The sequence below is a fragment of the Thunnus maccoyii genome, chromosome 23 (assembly GCF_910596095.1).
Source record: "Thunnus maccoyii chromosome 23, fThuMac1.1, whole genome shotgun sequence".
NCBI lineage: Eukaryota > Metazoa > Chordata > Actinopteri > Scombriformes > Scombridae > Thunnus > Thunnus maccoyii.
Window position 1 is genome coordinate 22,564,504 of NC_056555.1, and position 14,154 is coordinate 22,578,657.

At 37.4% G+C, this 14,154-nt stretch overlaps 1 protein-coding gene across 1 annotated transcript; it reads right to left on the reverse strand.

Moving 5' to 3' along the window:
- Positions 1–1,003: 1,003 nt before the first annotated feature.
- LOC121890410 (23 kDa integral membrane protein-like) lies at positions 1,004–12,629 on the reverse strand. Its single transcript, XM_042402639.1, has 9 exons — positions 12,484–12,629; positions 10,217–10,273; positions 6,614–6,733; positions 6,407–6,481; positions 5,514–5,609; positions 5,137–5,232; positions 3,965–3,997; positions 3,791–3,874; positions 1,004–2,886 (listed from the first exon to the last, which is right to left on the reverse strand). Exons 1-9 carry the CDS (start codon positions 12,541–12,543, stop codon positions 2,794–2,796), a joined length of 714 nt encoding a protein of 237 aa, XP_042258573.1. The 5' UTR covers positions 12,544–12,629; the 3' UTR covers positions 1,004–2,793.
- Positions 12,630–14,154: the final 1,525 nt, after the last annotated feature.

A 14,154-nucleotide genomic window follows, 5' to 3' on the forward strand; every position in this document is an offset into this window, starting at 1 on the left:
GAAACAGGAAACAAACAGCGATCTCCTGCAGCAAAGTCCACTGTTGGGTTAATGAGGAAAATTGTCAACTTATATAATGTGTATATATATGTTATCTGAACTGTGACCCTGCTCCAGGTCATAATTACTACGGCTGCTAGATGGCATCTGTCACTCAAACATAATTGTTGGTTTTGGCGACTGACATTACGACCTGTTGTGTTGTTTTGGGGGGGGTTTTTTGAGAGGAGAGTCTCAGACTTAAACATTGCAGGGTCCTTTTTTTTACAAACTTGTCAGGCCAGATACATACAATACATTTTGGTGAATAACACTGAACAAAAGCAAGTGTTTCTATTGGTAATCAGCTTTCTGTTTTAGGGTCATTCAGATATTAGTAGGACCAGTTTTTGCTTTAGAATTAGGCCCTAGAGGCACTAGATGGGGCTAACTCTAACCCCAAAAAGATCTAACAAGCTGTACTGTTTTTCTAACACACCAGTACTGGTGACACTTACAGTGAACTGCAGGGGGATTCCCAGTAACACTGTGTTAAAAGATAACTCGGCTGGTTGTTTGACCCTCACTGGATTCCAGGCAAGATGTTCTTTCCGAAACACCAAGACATCCCATTTCCTGTGGAGCTGATACTGCCATGACACAATGTGCCTTCCTGTCTATTGACCCCCTGTACTGCTCTAATTTCCCCTTTATCCAAATGTCAGCCATCTGGAACCCGCTTTGGACTCCTTAGCTCTCTATTAGCCCTTCAAATGTCTCTCTTAACCCTTCAGTACCCCTTGATCAACTTCAAAAACATCGGATCAGCTCCCTCATACTCCTAAGGGCCACATATTTTTCAATGTAACCCATTTATTATCCCGCTATCCCCCACCCTCCAAACCCCATCGTCTCCTTCAACCTTTTGATTGGCCTCCATCAGCCCTGAAAACATTGGCAGATCAAACCCAGCCAAAGGGGAGGAAATACTGATCACATTAGAAAACAAGAGAGTGAGAACTTGTGGATTTTCGGCCTCTACACTTTATTCTGACATGATATGATTGCAGATTTCACAATAAAACACTTCTTGCTACAGTATTTGTCTTCCTTTTTTAATCCTGGTCCCTTTTTTACCGGTAGAGGGGTATTCAACCCTGAGCTGTTAGTTTTTGGTTTGTCACACGACTTTGTCCTCAGTGAAAGTCTGCATGTAATCTTACGGCTTTTACATTTGTAAAAACACTAATGAGACATGTTCTGATTTTTGGTCTCAGTGCTGCAAATGTTGCTGGGATTTACCAACATTATCTGCCTCCCTCAGGATGCATTTTATTAGATAAATTTTTGAAAAAAAAAACAACTTTTTGAAGTCCAGTGGATGGACTGCTCTATTTTTATCTTCATACTATCTGGGTGACTATAGAAATACCCATAGTCTTTTAAGAAAAAGCAAATTAACTGTCTTACATTTTGTTTAAACCCACATACAGGTGAAACTTAACTGCTCCTCAGACTGGATGAATTTGATCAGAGAAGGTCATAAATTTTATTTCTTAATTTCATGTTTCTAAAACTCACGTCCAGATTACTGACCACATCCCAGAGCTAAAAAGAACTTTTTTTCTTTCTTTTATTTTTAATGTTAACAGTACTGAAGAGCAATAAAAAATATGCCTGGAATGAGAAGAGTTTTCATCTCTGATCTTTTAGCGGATGTTTCCAGAAATACTAAGACCAATCACATCTAGAAGTTTTGTTTCCCGATCTGTGTGAGAAGTTATTTTCAGTGCAGATTCTGATTGAATTAACAGAATAGTAATATTAACACATGGTGTTGTAAGACAGCATTAGAGCTAGGCTAGCAGTTTCCCTCTGCTCCCAGTGCTAAGCTAAGCTTAAAAAAAATCAGCACAATAAGGGGCAAAACTACATTCCAAAGAATTTCACTTTCACACACAAATTTGCTTGTTGACCAACAGCAAATCTTGACAGTGCTGAACTTTTGAGGGCACAGAAAGTCAGAGAAGCTGGGAAATAGCACTGTAGCGGTGTTGTACCATCCACATCATTTAGACCCTCTGCCGGAGTATAAACTGCTCGACAAAAGAGACATGGTGTGCAAACATGGTTTGATCTGTTCGCCTACAGTTAGCAATCCAGCTAGCTGGAAGAGCTAATGTGACAGCGTAGCGCTAGCATGTTCCTGGCTGCCTAGCATGTTAGTGGTCAGCTCACAAGCTACACAAGTTCATAAAGTAGCCTTACGAGTAGACATTACATCACCAAGCTTCACACCACCAACTTTGCAAAGATGCACAGGCACTTCACTGCGATTTTATGGTGACCGAGGAATGAGATGGAAAAGAGGATTTTCCAAATTGTTATACTGTAGCTTTAAAATCACTCGAGTTTTAGGCTATAGCTCTGATTTTATGATCTTCTTGGGTTAATAGAGCTCCAGTCGGATGTGGAGAAGGTTGAGCTTTGAAACTGCTTCTTTTATAGAAGACTGTTATAATATTGCATACCATCAAATAATACAAGCGATATAATGATTCACAAAAAAATAAATGTTTCTAATCAAGCAATATATTCTACAATAGAAAGCTGAAAGAATAAATTGCTGCAAGGCAGCAGTTTTTCTCCCAAACGAAATCTTCCATGCCACTTCGTCCCTCTGTCTCCTGCTTTCTCTATCACACTCTTAAAAGGCAGAAATGTCATACAAAAGTAAAGAGAAGAGGTCATATTTTGACCACTGAGTCCTCCTGTTACAGTGCAGAGGTTAAGGTCGGGGGTTGAGGGTTTTCTTCAGTAGCCCTTCATGGCAATGGACGCCCCTCCGGAGCTGTCATGACGTTTGACTTGATGGATCATCAGGAAGGAGACCAGAAGTCCCAACAGCTAGACAGGTAAGAGACAGGTAGACAAGTTGTCAGACAACCTGAATTCACACCAGAAGCTTGAAACAATTATTTCATCTTTGTTTCTGAGGAATTTTTCCCCAGTATGGCATGCAGCATTAGAGTTCTCCATGGGCCCATGTCAGCATGTTGGCCTAATGTTGCTGCTGTTCCTAATACCATAATGACTTGTTCTTGTTTATGATTTGAAACACAAAGTTTAGAGCTTGGACTTGACTTTTTGGTCTTAATTTGAGACTTAAGGCTTCCCTGTCCTAGCTCAGGGCTTGACTCAGACATCATTTCCAAGACTTGAGACCTACTTGTGACTTTAAAACAATGGCTTTGTCACGCCATTGAGGGGTGTGAACAAAAGCTGTAGCAAATTCAGAACGCATTGTCATTACAGAAGGGAACAAAACACTGTACTATAGTTGCGAATTCATCGAAAACTGACAGAATTTGACAGTGAACTGACTTAAACTACTGAATGTTTTTTTTTTAATCAAGTTTCTATAAAATGCTATCTTTACCTTCAGGTTGGACATTCCTACCAAAATGTGCAATAGTTGGTTTAGTAGTTCTTAATTAATCATGCTTGTACCTTTACTTTTACCAAAAATCAGATATTTTCTAAAATTCTTCTTCTTTTGTTCTGATTCCACCAGGAGAGTTTTATATATGTCCGACCCCTGCTACAACTGTCCAACACCTCATATTGTCTATGCAGAAAACAACTTATATAGCGGACTAAAGAAAATACTCATCCACTTTGCAACTCTATACCACCAGAATTATCAGTCTGTCAATGGACAAAACCAATTTTTAGTAGAAGGCACAGCAGCTCAGTGTCCTGTGGTTGTGTGATTATTTTCCCTCCTGAAGTTTTTCACAATGAAACTTACTGCGGTGACAGCAAAACCAAAGAAGAAGCCCATGGAGATCTTGAAGAAGATGTCTAAAAACATGAAGATGAAGGTACTGCAGGTCTGCAGAGAAGGAAATGGAGAGAGGGTCATTATCTGGAAGGATCACTGATTGGTCGATTGGTTGGTATTTTGACTAGTTCAGTTGTTTACCTGACCATAGACTCTATCTGGGCCTCTCACTCCCTGCAAGAAAACAACAAAATGTGGTCACCATAATAAACAAGGCAAAACAGTCCACTGTATATGTATCTTCTGTCAAATACCAGAAAACAAAAGTACTGTACATTATAGGAATGTTAGAAAATGAAATGATTTTAAAAAGAAACAAAACACATTCAAATGAAAGGCCTCAGGATGCTTGAAAAGAAAGTGCGTGTCAGATTGTCAGGCAGCATCTGAAACTTTTATTAAAGTATTATACATCTAATGGACTTGGCAGAAATGGAATATAATATTCGTAAGTATGTTTTAATTAGTGTAAAATCACATGCACTGCCATGTTTCTATAGTAGCCCAGAACAGACAAACCAAACACTGGCTCTAGAGAGGGTTTTTCGTGAGTTTTGTGGCCACCGTGGGTTCTCCTACATGGAAGGGGAGGGTGAGGGTGAGGGGTATTCAGTTGGTTGCCATCTGCATCCTCACCACTAGATGCCACTAAATTCTACACACTGATCCTTTGAATACTAGAGAAGCTGCCACCACACTTATCTAGTTAGGTTTTAGCTTAATTATCCAGAGTACAGAACAAAGGGCTTTACAGTGGTGCATATACAAAGACACCTTGATAGCAACATAGCTCAAATGAAGATTTTTATGGCTTTTGGTGAATTTAACATCTTACTGAAAGGTGCCTTGTGGAGTTTTTTTGTGAACATGTTGAAAGCAGATTTCTTTTTTCAAGCATACATTGTTTTTAACCATTTTCACTAGCATGCAGTTTTCTTCTTCACTGTCTTTCTTCAACTGTCAGTCAGTGGAATAGTGTGAAACAAGAGGCAGGAAATGTGTGTGCACAATACGAGCAAAACAGGGAGGGACTCGTAAGATATTTCTCTATAGCACTATAAGAGGTCAACATGTGAACACAAGGAGCTGGAGATGCAACCAACCCTGCAATTAATAGACATTCTGTCTATATTCCCTGCTTATTAACATAAACGACACAGTTGACTACACAAAGTCCACAATTTTTGGTACACTGAGTGAAAAGTGGTGAGCTCTCCCAGGAGATGAGGCTAACTAAATTTCTATATCTCTTAACCTGATATTCTTTTTTCATTTTACAAATTGTTAAGATCTTTCAGGAGAGCAAAACCAACCTGAGGTTTGGCTATACATCCATATCCTGTGCACTCACAGGATTGAGGGATTTCGTTACCCCAGTCCTCGGCACTCGCCACTCCACAGCACTGGACCTGCGACAAGACACATGAGAGAGTGAGTTTCAGCAGCTGGAAACAGTCACTGTTAAGCCTATCGTATTTCTGTGACTGGAATGCAATCATAAATGCAACAATCTCAAGTTTAAAAAATGTGACTGTTGATCTGAAAGGTTTTTCTGTATGTTAAAGAGAGACACCCTCTTTTAACACCTACTGGAAAGCATTCATCCAAGAAGAACCTAAAAGAAACATGTTTAGCCTAGCTAGACTACATTTATCATTATTTAGGGTTAATAGTTGACAGAGAGCATTACAGATTGCTGGAGCCCGTCAAGCGTTGCTCTGAATCCTTCGTCCTCCATTAAAGGCTTGGCATATTCAGCGGAGGCTGACTGAAAGTTGTCTCTGGTCTACAGACAGAGAGCACAATATTAGCATCAAGATAGATGGAAATTAAAAAAAAAAACAACAACAGAGAGACAGAACAACGTCAGCATCATGTCAATAGACGAGAGAGAGAGAGAGTAGGTTAGCATCAAGAGAGACAGAGAAGAACAGTGTCCAGGTAGACATAGAGATCACGGTTAGCATCAAGATACAGCGAGGGAGTAAACAATATTAGCATCAAGGTAGACAGATTCTCTGACCAAAATTAGACTCTCAACAGACCATAACAACCTAGAATGTTTACTGCCGGTTCACCATCACTGTCTGTGTGAGCTACTACAATGTCATTTAATAGAACACGCTGGCTGTGGCTGGTTTATTTGGGAAATAGTACAATGGACATTTTTCAGTACAAATTGCCTAAGTAGTATCAAGATACAGAGAGAGTTTGTAAAGGTAACGTCAAGATAAACGCCAAATTTTAGCATTAAGATAAGAGAGCACAAAAATAATGAAAGAAAGAGAGAACATCATGGTTGACAGAGAAAGAATAACATGGAGATAGAGAGAGAGAGAGAGAGAGAGAGAGCAGACAGATATATATATAGAGAGACAACTTTAGCATACTGATACAGAAACAGAGCACTAGCATCAAGAAAGTCAGAAAAAGAATATAACAGAGGGAGAGTAATGGTAACTTAGCATCAAGATAGAGAACTTCAGCATAATAATATACAGCGATGGAGGGAATAACAGGAGCAAAACGGGGATGAAAATTAGCATCAAGATAGCTCAACAGATAGCTAGAGTGACAGATTACCTTGTTTCTCATGACAGCGATAATGATGCCAAAGATCAGCATGATGATCATTCCAACCGCCATGAAGCCTGCAAACTGTACATGAAACAACATGAACAATATGCAAAGATCAACAAAATTGTCTATTTAACCAAAAAATAGACGTCATGACTCAGTTGTAGAGTTGATTCTAATAAACCTCTGTGTGACAGGGGGTGTTGTACATACTATTTTGAGGATGAGGTCTTTCTCAGAGCAGCCAGCGTAGATTCCCAGGATGGAGATGCCAAGGATACCGATGGCAAACACCCAAACCCAACCGACTCCGGGGCCCCCAACCGCCGACATCTGCTCCGCCATGGCAGGACAACAACACAACACAGACACTGAATTACTACAGAGCTCTAATCTTTAACAGTAGATTAATTAATAAGGCAGGAATTATTCTACATTTCTTATTGTCAACAAATCCCATTAAAGAAAACAAAAATGCGTGACTCCACATGTCTCAATTATTTGACTTCCCAACACTGTAGAACCTGTTGCATGTTGAAAACGTAGTCAAGATGCCATTTAAACAAATGCTATAATCCAAAACACCTGATAACTGATGGCTCTATATCTCTCCTGACCTGTGCTATTATAAACTGCTCCAACAGTAAACTTTACTAAACTATAATCTTCTGCTCCATGAAATCAATTTTACGTTAATTCATTTCAGCTTTTAATCCAGCTAAAAAGTTGTTGGGTTTTTGTGTGGATTAAACAAACAAGATTAATTTGTGAGCGTTACGGGAGCAGATTTTGTTACCTTTAGACAGAGCCCAGCTAGCTGGTTAACTCAGTTTTTATGCTAAGCTAGGCTAACTGCTCGCTAGCTCCATTAAATCTTCTAGGAGGCATGAAGCCAACAGACCAATGAGAGACCAATAAAGTCTATCTGTGGTGTGCCGCTGTTGCTTTGTGGATACAAAGCTTGGTAAAATTCTACATTTTACGACTTTATGCGTTTCAGATTTTTATCAAATTACATATTTGGTATGATTGCAATTCAGGCTAACAGGTTATGTTACACCACAGTTTCACATCTAGATTATGAAGGTCCAACAAGATTTGGACATTTTTCCCCAAAACCTGCACCATAATGAATGTAGCATTGGTGCCAGGTAAAGTGATATGTCATTATAACGGAAAATATAATATATTTTATAATAAAATATATAATAGAATATAATATTATGTAATAAAAGTGAAAAGTTTCTTTTCAAGTTTCTTTTTGTTCATAGTGGCAGCAATACACTGCTTTATAATCAGGTGATTTTCTTGTTATTACTACTTACCAAGAGATGTGTTTTAGGTTCTTGTTATTACATATTACATGTTAGAAACTCGGCACGTTATTGTAAACTCAGGACTTTCTTCAAACACTGAATAATACACAAAAATGCTACCTTCATATATTGCTGCTTTGTCAGTTCAATTACATGGCAGATAAGTTTATATCAGGCTTCGGTTTCACAGTAAGATCAGTTCATTTCATTGGCGATAAGAAAAATATATAATGTCACCAACCTTCTCCTTCACATTAATCTATTATAATAGCATTATGTAATTACATTGAATTGAACAGACAGCATAAGAAAGTTGCAGTAAAATGACTTTTTTTTTTTAACATAAGATGACACCAGTTTTTTCAAACAACAACAGGCAACAACATTGCCTCAGCCAATACACTTTAAAGCACCACACCCATTGACTATCAAGCATTATCCCATTAACAACTTTAAATCTTGTTTCCTGGAAAGTGGATCCTGGTTGGCAGAGGACAACGCTCAGCAGAAATGGAAAGTAAATTTGATTTGTTTAAAAGTGGATAGGATGCTGTGTTCCATAAGGAGTGATGTGTTTTGTTTTAGTTTTTTTGGTTTTTTTGCTGTCTTTTGTCGTGCGGCCCTCCGTTGATCTGATAGCATTGTCAGTGCCATCCTGTTTTTCCTCTCACAGGGAAAGTCAGCTATGAAAATGGAAACCTCCCCCGAGCTTCATCTGTTCTGCATTAAGAGAACAAAACAAAGTCTCCTCTACATTTGCACAACTCCCTGCCACCTTGTAAACACTCTGAATTCTTCACCTCGACTTGTTTTACATATTTCTAAACAGGTATTATGTATTTTCAGATGTGTTACTGTTTACAGAATTATACAGGTGATGTCCTGACGAACAAAATCAGCTTTGATTTTCACAAATCTGCTCCTTTTGTTTTAATCAAAACCATCACAGAATCAGTTTCCAGAGCCTTCATACAGCCGGCTGCAGGCAGTTATACATATATTTTTTTTAATGTTACAGGAAAATAGATATAACTCATGGTTTAAAAGTGCAATAAGTAATTAATTTGTTAAGGAAACGAACCCTACATAATCAGTTTTTACAAAACTGACACGATTGTTTTCACTTGTTTTCACATTACAGAAAATCTGCCGCACGTTCTGCCAAGAGACATCCTGTAATAGGAAGCTGTAAATGCGTTATTTGGCAGCGACCGCTGACCAAACTGAGATAATTAACTCGGGGGGAATTCATCTAGCAGATAACAGCACACACTCATCATTTAAACATAAACATAAACAGCCTCATTTCTGCTGTAGCTTCTGCTGACAGCGTTGGTAGTCTGGTCCAACACTAACCATGTATTTTTATGTTTTTCTGAAAAGCAGTAGAAGTAGAGTTAATATTGTTATTCCAAGAACAAATTTGGGTGTTGGGGCCAAGAAATTGTTTGACACATACTGGTAACTGTCTGCAACACTGCTAAAAAGTTGTTTTTACACTTGGGTTTTTGTGTGGATTAAACAAACGAGATTAATTTGTGTGCGTTAGAGAAGCAGATTTTGTTACCTTTGGACAGAGTCTAGCTAGCTGGTTAACTCAGTTTTATGCTAAGCTAGGCTAACTACCCGCTAGCTCCTGCTTCATATTTACTGTAGATGTGAGAGTGGCATCGACCTTCTCATCTAACTCTCAATAAGAAAGCATTTTTCCCAGAATTGCAAACTATTCCTTTAATGCTCTACAGAGAAGCTGCGATTTGATCCAGCAGTTAAAGGATTATAAAGGTTTATTACAATTTATTTTCTTAGGTTTAACCATCATTTCTATCAGCTTGTTTGGAGGCAAAACTGGAAATGAGAACACCTGAAATGTCATAATTAAACTTTCATTTTTAAAGAAAACTGTAAACGCATACAAGTACAACAAGTATGGTGGGTCAAAGATGGTCTGTAAAGCGTGATGGATGTTTACAAGGGATAATTTTGGTAATAATTTTACCATTCGCCTTTGTTTTCTCTTTTTCTTTATACGTTTGACTAACCTGGGTGTTTCTAAGCGATCTGATAGTCAGACTTCTTATGTTTGTTGCTGTAGTGATGTCTAACTAACTTGATGGGTGCAATGGTATCATAACTGGTAGATATGACAACACAGCTATAAAATTAAGACCCAAGCTATAGAAAACTGGAATCACCCTTTCACACTGGCTTCTTTTAACCACGACTGTTGTCATGGTTAAATGGCTAGCCCATTTGTGAAGCTTTATTTAAACTAAACACACTGAAAGATTACAAGATGCAGTTTGTTCAGGCGTACCCGTCTGAGAGAACAAGTGCACAAAAGAAACGCTAAAAGTGAAATTTAACTGTTTTTGTCACCTTATTTCTTTGTGGTTACTTATTGAATTAAAAATATATACATTACTGATTTTAGGTTTTCTGTATTTTGATGTAACGCTGTAAGACATGATGAAGATTCAACAATGATGCTGTTGTTTACCTGAGCGCTGTAGGTGGAGGCCCTCACCGCCCCGAAGATCAGCAGACATCCGAGGATCTGTGGACACATCATTCTGGTTAGTTTGTGCTTCGTATGGAGGCTTGAGCGTGCCACCAAAAACATGTTTTTTTGTTTTTTTTTGTTTTCTTTTCTTTTTTTATGATTTGGGGACAGAAACTGGAAACAATGTAGAGGAACATACAATTACCTGAGACTTACATAACATATAATACTACATGGGATAATAAAAGTTATAAATATAGTAATACAGTATAAATAAACAGTTAGATGAAACCTGTAAACTCTGCAATGACACCATCTTTACATACTCCCATAACTTTATAATAAAGTTCCCAAAGGCATCAAATGCATCATGATGAATTTGGGCAAAAATGTTTAAACGGTGCACAAAACTTAAGAATATTTATATTTTATGACATGGTGCAGCCATAAAAACATGAAATCATTGGTCCGAATATGTGACTCGGTGTTAACATCATATGGCTTTAATGAAAAGTTGGGGTAGTGTCAAGGCATTGTGTGATGGGTGCCATGAAGGGGAAAAATGTATATCATTAGTAAAAATAAGTATGGGAACCACTGCTTTAAACATCAGAAAGGAGGGGAATAAAGCATTCAGATGATAAATGTATGTTTTAAAACACAAAATGTAATATAATTGACACATGAGGTTATTTTATCTTTACACTACAAAGAGTTTTCACATGATTCTAAGAGCTTTCAGTAGATGGAAAATTGTTTCTTCTCTCAGAGTAAAACAGTAAAATTGTAAATATGTGGTTTCCAAAACAAAAACATCTGTTTACTGTCTCGCTACTTTCCACTCAGACAGCCATAACATTTTGTACTATTGCATGTCAGGATTTTTTTTTTTTTTTTTTTGGCCTCATTGACCTCCTGGCAGGGTGTCTGTAATTTTTGCTCAGAGACACTAGAGGGAGACAGAGCTCTATAAACTGAACACCTGAGACTTTCTGCGTCACACCTGATGATATCAACTAAAGGCTGATGCAAACACCCACATAAATGTCTCATCTCGGACATTTTTTTTTTTTTTTATCTCTGGACACCATATGTGTGCATGCAGGCATAAAGTTTTCATGTTTTGTTTTAAATATATTCAAGAATCGAAGTATCTCATCTAAATGAATTTAATGTAAATCTAAAGATGTTCTAATCTAAAACACTCTAATCAAACTTTATGAAGTAATTAGTAAAAACAAACAGGCTGGTGAAAGAAGGTGAAATTGAAGCATGCATGGGCTGGAAAAGGAAAAAAAAAAGATCATGCAAATGGAAAAATAATCCTTTTTGAAACTTTTAGATGTTAAAAAAACTTGATCGTTTTATTTATTATCGGTTGCATTTTTAATTATGAGAAAGTGACTTTTTTATGCAGTTTTTTTCCATCCAAAAAAATGTTCCCCCAAATTGAAAACAGACTCATCAGACCCCTCCTCTTTTCCTCTCTCTGTTCTTTTAATCAGCTCTGGAGCTGAAAACATGTTTCTGCAGCAGAAAGGAATGAAAGAAAAGGGGGACGGCTGAAATATGATCTCCGTTGTAGATATTTGTCCTTCCCTTTCTCTCTCTCTCTCTTTTTTCTTTTCTGTCTCTCTGTTACTGGAAATGATGCTTTACTCAACATGTGCAATAAAGCAACATCTGGAATCATTGTCCAAAAAAAAAACGTTTTTGATGTTTTATCATTTCATTTCTTTGAGGTCTTTTTTACGTGTTATTTTTGATATGTGAATTTAATTTACAGGTTAAGACATTACTGGTTTGTTTAAGAAAATTATTTTTTCACATTCTTGTAAGAAAATCTGTAACTTCTATGTTATACATGTAGTCTTATACATGCTGACATTTTTTCCATCTCTACTTTTGTTAAGAAAAATCATAAAATTCAACAAAAAACTATAATTAACTAGAATTATTTTCACATACATTTTTTTTATAAAACACTTTTGTTTCCAAACATTAAAAAAAAACCATCATATATTTAAAAAAAAAAAGAAACTGAAACTGAGACATGAGCCATTATGTAACTTCTTTTTTGTGGATTTTTTCTTTCTTTCTTATAATTTTGCATCACACACAGATTCTAAACTAGTAAAATTTTATCTAGATGTATAAAGAACCAAACCAAACAAACGAAAACCTAAAAAAAATACACATAAAAAAACCCCAAAACAAAGCAAAACAAAAAAACCCCTAGAAATCAGAAAAGCTTTTCTACTTACGACAAACAACACGTTGAAGAAGATAAAAAGGCATTTGAGGCATCCGTTAATTTTCCCCATTTTCAGCTTTTGGTGACTGGTTCTCAGAAGATGAAGTGAAACTGTGTGTATGTAACACAGTGTATGTGATATGTGCAGCGGTGTGTGCGCTGTGATAAACTGCTTGCAGAGTGAATGTGAGTGAAGGTGAACACAGAGCTACAACACACAGAACTGATGTGCAGCCAATCCCTGAAATCTACATGAGACAACAGGACGCAGTCATGAACATAACTTTCATACCCCAGTTGCAGCTTTAACCCTGTAAGGCCCACTGTTGCTATACATCACTTTTAGCTCTCCTAAAAAAAATGCTGCAAATGCTTTCTTTTAAAGACTACATTTACATAGTCAATGGGTCCTATTGTTTATCGTTGCAATGCCATTGGATGGTCTGGCAATCTGGCCATGAACTCAAACTACCTGCAAACTTTCTGTCAAGCTCATATTCTTGTTTTGTTGGACCGGATTTGTCAAGAAAGAAGTAAGTAACATGCCTTGAATATTTTTTTTGTGATGATTACAATGTCTACAACATGTAGATACTTAGTTATTGTGGAAAACATTCATCAAAGTTGATTTTGAACTTGTTATGTCTATGTTGTAATTCTACAACGCTGGGTTAGAGTGGTAGTCAAAATAGCATGTGCACCCTATGCATGACATGGGGACACTGCACTTCTCACACGTTCACATATGGTAAAAATACTAATAGAAATATAATTTCTTTGATGATTCACTATAACTAAGTTCTAAATTTGTTTTCTCTGTTAAAATTTTGAGTTTAGACAAGAATTGAACAAACTGTTTCTGGTTGCAGTATTTGAAACTCAATCTGTAGCAGAAACTGTATCTGATCCTGGGCTTTTTTCTGTGCGTTTTGTTTGTTTGCCCAAATAGTTGCCTGTTACATTAGTTAGAAACAGGTTCTGAATGTTTTGGGGGATGGTTGTTGCATTGTTCAGGTCCTGGTGTGGGGATGTAAATGTTCTGGGGGGATGGAAGTACTCCTTTTGGTATGATAAGTAGAGAGCATAATAGGCTCGTCAGACAGTATTGTGTGAATTTAGTGGAATGTGTAAATTAATTAGGATTAATTTGCACTGATATTATTTAGCCTGGAAAATACTTGGCTCTCAATCCTGAACACTTGGTCCACCACCCTATCTATTCCTTCAGGTTATCTCATACAGTATAATACTTATATGTATCATTAATACATATATTTATTATTATTTCTTTTTACCTTTTTTCCATTTCTGAATGCAACCAGCAAAGAGAGGTCTTCTATACAGTGTGCAGGATATGACTGTTGCCATCCAAAATTGTGAGAGTGATTTTGAAATGGAATCAGACAACACTGATTCGAGTGACGAAGAGGCAGATGAAGATGCCAGTGAAGTGGACAAAAAAACCCCAACAACCCACTGACTTCCCAGCCAGTGATTATCATCGAGCCCCAATCAAACCAACACACCATTCCCTGTGACAAGGTATCGCTCGCTGAAAAATCACACATGTTCCAGTGAAGACAAAGAGAGGACGCTGCAGGCGCTGCAATAAAGGATAAACCAACACGCTATGCAGCAAGTGTGATGTCCGTCTTTACTTTTCATGGCTGAACAATGGGAT

Bases quoted from the DNA above. Each gene is read 5' to 3' on its own strand.
- LOC121890410 (XM_042402639.1), bottom strand. From the start codon at position 12,543: ATGGGGAAAATTAACGGATGCCTCAAATGCCTTTTTATCTTCTTCAAC. The intron at 6,482-6,613 runs GTATGTACAACA...TTTCATGTACAG, and splicing joins AAGACCTCATCCTCAAAATA to TTTGCAGGCTTCATGGCGGT. The intron at 5,233-5,513 runs GTAATGCTCTCT...GTCTTGTCGCAG, and splicing joins TTGACGGGCTCCAGCAATCT to GTCCAGTGCTGTGGAGTGGC.